A 13,177-nucleotide genomic window follows, 5' to 3' on the forward strand; every position below is an offset into this window, starting at 1 on the left:
TTCATGAACCTTTCACGTCGAAGGTGCGGGATGAATTTTGCTTTCAATCGCTCGTAATATCTCTCGTTCTCTCTTGATATCTCTCTCTCTCTCTCTCTCTCTCTCTCTCTCTCTCTCTCTCCTCTCTGTCACTCTTTCTATCACCCGTATCAAATGGCGAGGCGTGTGGCATCCCACCGGAGAATGTATGTGCCGTGTCCACTATCGTCCCTTATCGGTGATTATGGCAATGATGACGTCGATGATGATTCCGATGGTTATGCTGGCTGGCGGTGTATGTCTGTGTGCTGTGTGTGTGTGTCCACCCCGATTACGATATCCACCGTCGAGCGGCCCCGGTGAGCGTCCGTCTGTCTCTGTCGGTGTGTTTCCGTGCGCACCAATGGTGAACACCATATTTTGAATCGCGGTGGACGGACAAGGCTGGAAAATGGCAGATGGCACGGTGTGGCACGGCGTGTGTGTGTGTGGCATACGTTTTCCGTAACATTTAGCCCGGATGGCGAGCTTTTACCCTCACGGAATGGGTGGATGATGATGAAGAAGAGAGGCAGGCAAAGGGAGGGATGCTGAATTTACATACGCTCGCTGTGTCGTGCCGTTGGTGCACAGGCGAGCCACAGAAACGACACGACAGGCGTCATTGGAACGACGTTTTGCTGTCGTTTCCAACGCATCATTAAGGTGCTGGGTGCCTTGTGACGGTATGTGCAGGGCGTTCCCTGTACGTACGTGAAAGGTTTGGAGCCTTGCAAAGCCCGAGGCCACCTTGATGAAGGTCTTTGCGATCAATCCTTGGGGCAAGGCTTCCTTGATTGGGCGCGCCCGGGCCTTGTGTCAATAAAGCTGGCTGGTAGGCAATTGCGAGCCCGGGGGTTTTTGGGGCTTTCGAGAGCAGCGTTTAACGAAGCGTTTGCTATTTATCGAGAATGGTTTTCTGACATTCTGGAGGAGGTAAAATACATGCTAAAATGTAAGTAAAATACCAGAAAAGCTTTAAATCGATTCTAAAGCAATGGAGTTCAAATAAGAATGCAATAAGCTTAAGCTAAATGAGACTTGATTATTGTCTTTTTATGGCATTTAATTAGTTTCAAATTAGTATATTTTGACATCATCTTTCTTTCCCTCTAGTTGGCCTCTCTCTCTCTCTCTCTCTCTCTCTTTTAGACATCATAAAAATAATAAAAAGGGCTCAATACAACAGCAATACAACCCTACCTAGCATACCTGAAGCTGGGAAATAGCACAGAAATTAAACCAGAAAATCAGGTTATTTATGACGTCTTAATCTGTTCGCCCTATCCTTCCAGCCCTGCCCTGTCTGTGGTCGAAACGCTTACAAAGTATTTTCAATTTTTCAACCATCATGGCCTACTCGTTGTATATGTAGAGTACCAGCTCGGGTAAACCTGGGTTTTAAAAAATGGCCAAACCTCATTCCAAAGCGTGCCTCCTTCTGGGCGGTGGCTTACCATTACCACACACAGCACGGTACGGTACGGTGGGGCGAACCAAGGCGTAAAGAAAAAAGCCTTCCCCATTCCAAACCACTAATTTGTGACCACCCTTTTCCCCGGGTCTGTGGTTGACGGTGCCCATTCGAGTACGATTCGTTTGCTGGTGCTGGCCATAAGCTGGCGGCTGGGATTGGGAGTTGGTTTTAAAATAAATAAATGTGTATATTGTACCGGTGTTGCAGGCGATTAAATTAAACTAATGTCTTGATTCTACATTAAATTACGTTAATTTTCCGTTTGGTTTGGCGTTATGGTTTGGCAGGATGGTGGGCTGGAGGTCGAAATTGAAGGGATAAGACATTCAGCCTACATTTAGTACATTTAGTACATTTCAATAAAGGAGGTTTATGATGATGTCCTAAAATATTGATTTTTGTGCATGAATAAATAATACATAACACGAGTACTTATGTACTAAAGCTATTTCATCCCGTAAAGCAAAACATAATCGCAACGAAAAAAAATATTAATATTATTATGTTTATTAATTCCAAGTGTCTTTATCCACCAAGATTGAGTTTAAAGTTCACAAAGATTAAATTGTTTAAACTACTGAATTAAAATAAAATAAAAACTACCACTATCGGGCTCATTGTTCGTTTAATTTCCACCAGGCAGCGCTAGTGTTTTGCCTGGCTCCATTGTTGGCTGCAAAACCTCTCTATCGCTGCATCTACCAAACGAACGGGGTTCGGACGGTAGCGGGTCGCTTCGGTAGCAGCACCACAGCAGTGGACAAATGAATGCTCATTAAATCTACCGGCACAATTGCCGCCTCCCCCTGCATCCCTCCCTAAACCGGGCCCCAAACCGCAGCATCCCCGGGCCCCGGGTCGGGTCCTTCTTCCCTGGTTGGGTACTTCAGCATCACAAACAATGACATTAACATACTCGATCCAGTCCGACCTCGGTCCGTGGTATGAGCCGGTTGCCAGTTTAAATGAGCACACATTTGTCCTAGGAATTGCCTTCCAGGCTCATACCTTCCGTCCGTGCCCCACACAGACACACACACCTATACAGAGCGGGAGAGAGAGACACATTTAGCATAGACCGTTGGCGTTGCTATCAGTAAGTCGTTCGTTGTTTTCGACTCCGGCTGACGGTGAGCTAGTAAACCGAGCAGCGTTTTTCGCACCGGCAAACGGGGCTCCTTATTGTCTCACTGGCTGGCTGGCTGTTCTGGCAGTAGTGGATAACGGCTTGGAAAAAGGTATGACCATGACCAACCGCTTCGGGATAACCGATTGTCCTTTCATAGAGCGTGACGCAGTTAATGTAGGAAGCTACCGCGATGGAAGGACTCGGATGCTTTAATTTTAATGAGTGAAGGATCATGGCTTCGGTAATACGATCGGTATGCAATTGCCCGCCGGCTTTGGGTCAGCGGGAGCAGCACACGAACACACACACACACACACACACTTGAAAAGACCATGAAGAGCTTTGTTGTGAACGGTGGATTGACGCAGCTTACGCAGCACCGACAGACGATGATCTTTAATTGGAAAGATTTATTTTAAGCTTTGAATTTTTCCTTCCCTGCTCACTGAGTGTGTGTGAGTGCTAAAACGGGCCACCAGGTATTTTCTAACACCACTTTAAAGTGGCTTACCTGCCTCAACCGTTCGCTAATAGTACGCCGGATGAATATCCGGCAATGGAGGAAATGGAACGGCCCACGTCGCAAAGTGGCTCTGGTTCGGCAAAGTCATCGTCAGTCGGAACTCGGTCGGAAGTGAATCCGAAGCACTCTGCCCGGTTGTCCATTACCCCCCTTCCCGACCCTTCATTGGTTGGGCAAAAGGAAGTCGATTTATGGGCACGTGACACATGTACAAGTGCGAGCACACACACACACATACAATAGCGAAACTGGCTCCGGGACCACGTGAGAGATTAATTGTTCCCCGATGAGATGGAGACGCCCGGTACGCCCTGGCAGCGATGGAGCAAGCGATTGTAAATTAGTTCTAAATTGAGGCAAATTGTTTTAGCGAAAGCGAAGCTATTGTCGAACCGATGGGTTTTGCCTTTCCCGTCGCTGCTCCTCCTCTCTGTCCAGTATCCTGGGGGCCGTTTTCAAACTGGATTAAGCTGTGGTGGTGGTGGTGGGGGGCAAACAGGTGAGTGATGAACGGTGCACGGTGCCGTCATTGGGGCGTCGATTTCCGGCAAACGGAGCGCGCTAATGGACGAGTCCCCTGCCCAGGGTATGAGTAGGCAGGCTGGCAAAGCGGCAAATTCGTTCGGCTGTACGGTTGGCAAAGATTAATTGGCTGGAAAGGATGGTTGCAGCTATTAAAGCAAAGTGTCCGATGGATGGTCGTTACAATGGGATTTGCTGTTTGCTTTATTTCCGCAACGCAACGTTGAGTTTTATGTGCGAAATTCGATTTTAAAGGGGAAGGAAAATGAAGGCTTATCTGTTTACTGCTTACAAAATAAAACCCCTTCAATTCTTGTACCTTCACCATTGCACCTTTTTGTTTTTAATCAAATGAAGCAAAAATAGCCGTTTACTCTCCTAAAAAAAGGCTTTAAATAATTCAATGCATTCCCGCACCGAACCAAAATCGTTAATCGAATTCTGCACCACATTGAAATTTTAATTTAATCTTGTCACATTCGAAACACAGAGGCCACCCAATTTCCATCCCCAGTGTATTAAGCGTTGTACGCAAACATGAATCCTGTACTTGAATACTGTTCCTGTTTGTGCATGTGGGTGTGTGTTAGGTGAGCATATGATTCCATTTTCCCAATGCGGCCCTGTATGGCATCGCGCGTTTGTTCTGCAATCGAGACCCACTGAAGAGGTCATCCGGAATGTAAACTTTGGCCAAACAAAGCGAACCATCGCACACACACAATCACGCACACAAACATAGCATGTAGTGGAGCGTAAACAGTGTGCATTGCTGTTTACGTCGGCCGTCGAGTGTGGTGTTTTAGGGGGTCATTGCAAATGTCCCCCTGTTTTTCTAAAATGAAGATCGTTTTGAAGCGAATGAAAGGGGTTAAACAGGTTTTAATGCAAACATAATTTAGAATGACAAGCGTGTTTTTAAATTGTTTTGTAAATAATAGTTTGCTCTGTCTGTTTATTTAGCTTCATTCCGTTTTGAATGGTACTGTAAGCAGTTTATTCTATAGCAAATGATTAACGTTTAGCTGTAGGAATACTGTTGGATTTTGGATATATACAGTAAATATTTCGAATATGAATTCAAATAGGAAAACTCATATGAATTAGAAGGAACTAAACCATAGGATATAGATAAAACTACTTAACTTGGACTGCATGTAATGGACAGCTCGAACTACACGAATGAACTTTGTAATGAATTATGTAATGAACTAAGGGGCAAATGAATACACAGTTGTAAACAGACCGGCGATTAAGGTGCACTCTTCTTATCAAATTTATACTAAGCTGTTGTGATATTAATTCAGCACTTTAGTGAATATATTTAACACATATCTTTCTGCAAAACGCTTGAAAATGTATTGATAATGATGGTCTCGTGTAATGAGTATTGATAATGCTTTAAGCAAATTTTTTTTTCTATATCATGATAATTCTAGATAATGATAATTAATGATGATAATTAAGCAATAAATGGAAATCGTATTATTGAAGTTATTTGTAAGCTTCCCACCAAGTCTTTGAAGCTTTTTGTGCACACTTTAACACTCTTGATACTCGGTAGATTGATGGGTGCCTCAGGAAGCATACCAGAAGATTGATATGCAACTGATTCGCAGAGTCCCAGCATTTGCTTCCCACCGGATTTAAACAAAAACCCTCCATCGCACCAATGGCGATGCAAGCAATGAGTTGCTGATTATTTATTCCACTGTCAAATCCACGACACGGTAGTCTTCGTACGAGTGAGATTACGATCCGGATATATCGGGATGTATGCATGTTTGTTCAACTCTACGGCTACCTCCTGGCACTGGAGAGTCGATTAAGCAGCACCAGCAGGGCAACGGAAAAAGGGGTTTTTCGCACGACTTCCGAAACACCGGTCCGCAACGCACGTACACAACAGCACAAACATGACCGCAAACTTGCGAACTTGCGCTTACGTTTTCCGGTTCCGGGCTCCGTCGTAGGAAAAGCTGATACTGATCTGGCTCGAACGCCAACACCGTTTCGCATGACAAATCCAACAACCATCCATCCCCGGTACGGTGGTGAATTCCTCACTGGGGCTACCCGGAAGGGTCCCCTTGTCACACAGAAGGTTGCATTTTACAAATACACAGCAAACTCCATCCCTTCACTTTCTACTGGAAAGTGTGTCGTTCGCACACCATATGTGCTCTCGGTCTACGCAGGGGGCGAGAGGCGAGTGGCGCCCGACATTAAAATGCGTTGGCGGGAATAATAAATTCATCATCAAACAACGTGTTGAAACGTGCATTAACATTCGGCTTGACGTATCAAAATTTTGATTAATGAATAACAATCGCAACAGCGCCAACGGAACGGCCCCATATGCAGCTGACTGACAGCTGCGTTGTGCTATGAGGAACACAAGCACACACGTACACTACTCCATCAAGGCACACACAAAAAAAAATAGAGGAAACCTCCAAGCATACCAACTTGCATTCCGTTTTTAAGCGGCAAAACCTGCCGCTGTCCCAGCACAGCCACAAACAGCGCTGGAGGGAAAATGTTCCACTTTGCGTTTTATATTTACTAACGACAAAAGTTGCATGTCGTTTGCTTTTGCTAAGTGACAAGTTTTCGGAGGTCGGCCACTAAGCACGAGTGACAGCGTTTCTTTGTGCAGTGGCGTTACTGCTGTACTGCAGTACTGCTGTTGTGATTTTGGGGGTTTTGGGGGTAATGGTGTGGAAAATAGTTTTGCAATTGACAGTTTGCAGCCAGTGGCACAGGAAAGGAGAAACACTGAAGAGCTTTGCTTTTGCTGCAAAGCAACACTACTAGTGGATGTGTGGCTTTTGTTGTAATCGCTCTGTTTGGTGACAGCATGCGGTGGCAGTGCAATTTGTCATGCGGAAGACGTGTCGTGCGCGAGTTCAATCATTGTGTGTAATGAAATGCATTCAGGGGCGAGCCATAAATTACGTCCAGAAATTAATCTGTTAGGAAATGAATATAAGGAGGCAAAGACTGTGTAGGAACGAGGTCAAATATTAGCCAAAATCAGAATGGCCATCTTGGATGGTATTTGACAGCAGAAAGCCTTTGAAATTTCATCATACCCTCAAACATTTACTGTTACTACAGGCACACATACTCTTCCTATAAAATGTATGAACCAATTGGCATTTTTCTTGCAATAACCAGACCGATTTATCTTTTTGATCACAAATAAAATTTGAATTGAAAAGGGCTCTTAGATGTCAAACTTCCTGTAACGAACTTTTGGCTACTTGTCAAATCGTTCTACAATACGGGACCTCGTTCCTACACAGTCCAAGGAGGTAACAATTTCTCGCCATGAGTGGTACGTAATGTATGGATGTCGCTTCTTGCGCTTAGGAAGCCCAAAAGTATGCAATGCATTGCTATGCTACTATATTTTTCAAAAATTTGAACACTAAAACACGTTTAAGAATTTCTCACCATAAGTGGTACGTAATGTATGGATGTCGCTTCTTGCGCTTGGGAAGCCCAAAAGTATGCAATGCATTGCTATGCTACTATATTTTTCAAAAATTTGAACACTAAAACACGTTTAAGAATTTCTCACTATAAGTGGTACGTAATGTATGGATGTCGCTTCTTGCGCTTTGGAAGCCTGAAAGTATGCAATGCATTACTATCCTAGTAGTTTTACAAAATTTTGAACACTAAAACATATTTCCTTAAGAACAAACCAGATAGATTGCTTAATGTGACAAAGATGAATGTTTTAAGTTTGGATAATTGTCTTAAGATTCCAATTTTAAGTTGTAGACTTGATACATACACAACTTCATACACTCTGTCGTACTGTCGTTTGCTGCTATGTTTCCTGCTGGAAAAAGCAATAAATTGGACTGTTAGCTTCTCGCTCCCATTAAGAAGTGGTTTCTTGTTACTGAGATCAACCAACCCGCTCAGAACAATCAAATGAAAGTCTAACCATAACACCATCATCGACCATGACACATACTTTGAAGCGGCAGAAGGCATACAGACGCATTGCTTGGTTCTGTGCTGACCACAAAGAACACTCCGAACCACTCCCGGTTGCGGCAAAACCATCTTGACCGACCGAGAATCGAAACTTTATCAAGAAGTTCAAGTGACCATTAATCACAAACACACACAGACACACACCGGGACCGAGACGAATTGCAAGGTAAATAGTTGCGACGGGTATAAATTGCAGCTGTGTGTAATTACGCCTGATCAAAAACTTTCAATCATTCGCCTGTGCCAGGGATGACGGACTACCAGTAGAGTGGCCCGGAAACGGAAAACGGTTCAATCGATCCGAGTCCAAAGGAGCACATTTCGCTTGCGTCACGGTTGTGTTGCTGCAATGGCCAACAATTAATTATTAAGCTCTTCTCGGGATGTTCGAATGCACTTGCCACGTGTGTGTGTGTGTGTGTGTGGTGCAACAGTGCAGCAGTGTTTGATTTTCGATTTGTCAGCAAGAAATTCTCTTTGATCGGGTTCGGGTCGATGCTATAATACGGTTAGTGCTGCAACACTCATGCATATCTCAGGCCGCGTAAGTGATCGGGCCGAGAAACCGAGGGGTTTTGGAGACTGGCAGTGCTACTCTGTTTGTTTGTTTGGTCCGGGTGTTGGGCGGCTGGAGTGAAAACCTCTGTGTCGGGATTGTGATGTCCAGCATTTGTTGAGGACCGGTATAGAGACAAGGGGGCACAAAGCACAGCCCAAAAACAGGTTTCAAGCGATGGAGTTACTGGAAAAGTCAGCAGCAGCTTTGTGGCCAACCTAATCCAATCGGGTAGAAAACACACATCCACCCACACACACACACACACAATCGATCCGATCGTCCCTTTTTTGGGTGAAAAGAGCTAACAAACGGTAGCAAGGATTAGCCCGACGGAACTTAAACCATCGCTCGGAAGGAATTAATTTGATTTCATCTGAATGTTGCTGTATTTTCCCGCTTTTACTTAGTTTCCATCCCGAATGCCTGTCGTGTATCGATTTTCTGTGTTGACTTTTTTTCCTCAATTTTCCACTGAACAAGTTTTGTCACCGCTACGTACAGTTTTGTGTTTGCAAATTTCCCAAACCCGTTCGATAGCTCGCACCTTGTAGCTGCAAGTATAATGAACCCTACTTACCCCGTGGTCGCATTTTCTCTCTTTCCCCGCTTTCTCTACTTTCAGGGATAATCAGTAAAATCAATAAACAAAACATGTCCCGGCGGTTAAGGCAGCATTTCCGTTCGATCCAGTGAGAAGGTGTGCCGGAAGCGAGCGCCACCCGCCACACGCACACCTACGGCGTGTCAGTGTCAGTGCAGTGAAGTGTATTTTGTATTCATTTCATTTCTTCGTTCGGTGCAGGACGGGAAGGAGAGTGGTTTGTGTGTGTGTGTGTGATGTGTCGTGTCGTGGTCGGTGAAAAACATCCCCAACATCCGACCGAGCAACAGCAGCAGCGGCAGCAGCTGACTGACTGAGCGCAAAACACTGCGTGTCGATATATTTGCCATCCAAGTGTGTGTGTGTGTGATTGTGCTTGGGGAGCGGAAGGTTGGAAAATCGAAACCAGAAAATCCAGGTTGGTGTTCTGGCGCGCGCTCCGTGCATGCCAGTGTGTCCGCAGGAAGCGCACGAAACGACGACTGTACGATGAGCGGCTACCAGCAGCAAGGTAAGCGAAAGGGGAGGGGTTTTGAAGAGCACTCTTGTTGCACTGTTGGGTGTAAGCGATTTAAAGTCAGATTTTTTGGAAAATGATTTTTCCCTTTTTTTTGGAAATTCACTGCACGAAATAAAATACAAAATTAACCAAATTTGATGAGCCTCGATGAGTAAAGCCTTTTTAAAAGCATTTATGTTGCTGCTGTGCCATTGTTTACGGTGGCGGTGAACGAAATTTGCACACCTAACAACCCCCGTACGTGTATGTGTGTGTGTGTGTGTGTGTGTGTGTGTGTGTATGTTTGTCAGCCAGCGGGTTTGATTCTGGCATCAAAAAGGGCATCAACAAAACCGTCATTGTTGCAGCGCCTGCACATATTAAATTGATCTTTTGATGTTCGCGTATGCTGCTGCTGCTACAAACGGCTGCCTTTGATTTCTAGTGCCATCTCCCCACCCGATGGGATGCAATTTTATGGTTCTCATGCATCGCCGTTTTTTTTTTATATATTTTGCCTCCACAACCAACACGAGCCAACGAAACCTGGCTGCAAGGTTTAATGGTGGCAATGAACGCCAAACTTTTCGGTCCGACGAGTTTTGTAGCTCAAAAATGAACATTAAAAAAGAACGAGATTCCCAACGGGGAGAGGAGAGCTTCCACTGCACAAAACATCAAAAGGGATTCACGCTTCGAGAGGGTAAAAGTGCAAACGTTTTCGTACCGCTGGATGATGATTGTTCGATATCATTTTTGAAATTATTGCTTTTATGGTGTTTTGTGCAACAAAAGGTAGCAAAGGATATGAACATGTGAATAGCATGATTTGTAGCTTGTACGGATTCTTTTATTTACAAACAAATGTTACAATTTTTTGTGATTGTATGCATGCCTTTTGAACATATTTTTTATGGAGACTCCCAAGCATTTACTAAAGTGCATCACATCGTTAACTAGCATGTCTGATTGGCTTCAGGACTTTGTCGTAAAAGTGCACCTTTAATATCCGACATCAGGATTTATTTTATTATACAAAACTATATAGCTTACACAATGTCAAAAATCGTTCCATATTATATACTTATCCTAGCACCACCACGAACTGCCAAACACTAATCCCCCAGTGGGATATTTTCGCTCAATTTTGCAGCGAGAAAAAGAGGCGCCTTCCTCGGTCAAGCGGCCCCTGAAAGAACAATCGTTTGCACCTTGATTGTCCTCTCGAGACATTCCCCTTCTACCACACAACATACACACTTGCACACATACGAACACCTCGAACGCAATTATATGAGAAAATTGCCTTTTTGCCTGGGCCCTCCGTCCCAGTAAGATTGCATTATTACGATGATTATTAAATTGTACCAGCCCGGCCCATCCTACCTTGTTTGCTGGATGGAGATTTTGCCTTTGCCGGGCTAACCGCCTGATTGCCTACCTTTTAAGGGCGAGATCATCATCGTCGCCATCATCGCCACTACTGCACGGCGACCGGGACACGTCGGACGTTTCTCGTATGAGAAAATTTGTAATATCCTGTTCATCTGCTTGAGCGTGTCGGCTCCTTCGATGATGGGTTTCGAATGATGGTTGCAACTTTTATCGGCGAAGGAGGCATCCCATGGGAGACCTGATTTCAAGCTTCCTCCTCCCCTTCCCCTTTTCTGAAGTCCCGAGTGGGATGAACAGAGTTCCGGTTCCGGTCTGGCAATCATCTCTATAGTGCAGTGCAATCAACAATACGGTTTGAGGGGTTAGCGCCGGGCGCTGGTCAAGCCTGCCGGATGTTGCAAAGATGGAGGAAGTTGATGGTGTGTCATAAAAGTGTTTTAAAATTGTATTGTTCGGTTGTGTAAGCATTATTTACTTTTATATAGCTTTCAAACTAACTTAAAGATAACAGAGCAATGAACGATGCTATAATCGTTGTGGATTTTACAATGAGCTATGAACTTTACTCATTTTATTCGATATGACTATTTTCACCTCATATTTTGAGCATTATATATTTATTTTGTTGTTTTATTTTATACGGTGATTGTTTAAGTCTTCCAATAATGTCAAAACAGGACGACAAATGTATCCCAACTCAACTTGCACAAGGAAATGCGTATGAAATAAAATTACGCCTAAAGTTATGCAATGTCATACAATAATCGATTATTTATGATTGTTGCGAATAACTTAAACCGATATTTTGGAGAATTTTAAGAGGTTTGTTATTTTTTTATAGAACTATGTCTAAAAAGTAACAGCTTTCGAAAGATATAAAGAGAATTTTAGATTTTTCTTCAATTAAAATGAATTTTACAGTAATTTAAGAACAATCAATCTAAGGCTTCAAAGGAACTTTAAACATACATGAAAAAAATATCAAAACTTATTTGGAAATTTAGTGATATGAACTGATGTTTATGCCTTCCGTTCATTGAATAGATACCATAGTTAAAATGAATAAACAAAAAAACGGGGTAAAAACAATCTCCAGCATATTAAGAGCAAAAATATAGCATCCCTCAATGCGAAACAAAACTAAGATGAAATATTGCAAACAGCTTAAGCTTCTGCCCATTCCCCTCTCGCCAGGCTAAGGTAGCACGGTAGCAACGACTTGTGGCATGCAAACATCGCGGCGCAGTGTCTGTCAAACAAAATGGAAAGTTTAGAATTATTCATCAAGCTCGCGCTGATGATAAAAGTTTTACCCCGTTTCAATTTGGAAATTTTTGCACCAATCTACATGCGCCGCCTGTGCCGCGTGTGCGGCATCGACCCAGGTTGCTGTGTCTTTATGCAAAATGAGGCGAATGCTGCTCTCAGAGTTTGTATCGCCCTCTGTCACTGTGTGTCTTTTCGCGTTCATTCTCACACATTCATCCATCTTTTGCTGTCGATTTCGATGTGTCTGAAGCGAGGATTTGCGTTTTTTGTTTTGCATCCTTCCATTATATTTTATCAGCAAGTCGTTTTCCTTTGACTATGTCCCACGTGTGTGTGTGTGTTTTGTGTGTAGATGCAGTGAAGCTTTATAAAAACCCAGTTGCAGTTGTTAGTCGCGCTCTCTAACGAGCGGAGGAATGAGGATTTTGTTGCTATGTCTTGTTCGCACACTTGTTCGCACATTTTAAAGGATACACACAAGTACCCCGCAATGTGTTAGAGCCGTTTTTGTACCTTAAAAATGTGTGTTCGTTACGGTGGCTCCCACATCACGGGAAAAAACACAGTCCGGGCGGAAAATAAGGCGCTCAGAGGAGGCGAGGAGCAGTTCATCAGCATTCGTCATTTTCAGCGGAAATTTTCCACAATCCAATCCACAATCTAGCATGCACATGCGGCGCTCGGTTGAGGTCTCATCAACGTTTAAACGATGAGCCTTTCGCCTTCAATCGTCGTCGTCGTCATCAGCGTCAGCATCATCCCGGTGCGGTCCGCTCTATGCGGCACTGATAAAGCCCTCGCGTGTGTATGTGTGTCTGTGCTCGGCCCCGGACGCTCAGCGTCCACTTCATTTTCCTTCCATTCTCTACTTCCGGGGCAGCCTTGGCTAGCAGCAGGTGATAGCATTTCGATCTACTCGAGTGAATGCATGAATCATTGAAATTTGCACTTCATTTTCAATTTGAATTTCAAAAGGCAACCGGTGATGAATGCTTTTACCTCCGGCTGTTTCCCCCGGACGCGTGGCCTCGGGGATTTACGTGTTTTCTAGCTTCATGCGAGCGCTTGTTGCAGGAGTGTGTGGGCATGTGTCGGAGGGTAGCAAGTGTGGGATGAGAGAGGCAACGTGCAGCGCTGGTGAGTGTACACGGGAACAAGGATGTTTAACGGT

At 44.2% G+C, this 13,177-nt stretch overlaps 1 protein-coding gene across 1 annotated transcript in view; it reads left to right on the forward strand.

Annotated features, from left to right (window-relative positions):
* Positions 1–13,177, forward strand: part of LOC120903644 (teneurin-m) — a 520,615-nt gene that overhangs the window by 17,221 nt on the left and 490,217 nt on the right. The window contains exon 4 of the mRNA XM_040313191.1: positions 8,865–9,354. Within this exon, the coding sequence (XP_040169125.1) occupies positions 9,333–9,354 (22 nt within the window). The 5' untranslated portion in view covers positions 8,865–9,332. The remainder of the gene's footprint in view (positions 1–8,864; positions 9,355–13,177) is intronic.

Source organism: Anopheles arabiensis, chromosome 3, assembly GCF_016920715.1.
Source record: "Anopheles arabiensis isolate DONGOLA chromosome 3, AaraD3, whole genome shotgun sequence".
Taxonomy (NCBI): Eukaryota; Metazoa; Arthropoda; class Insecta; order Diptera; family Culicidae; genus Anopheles; species Anopheles arabiensis.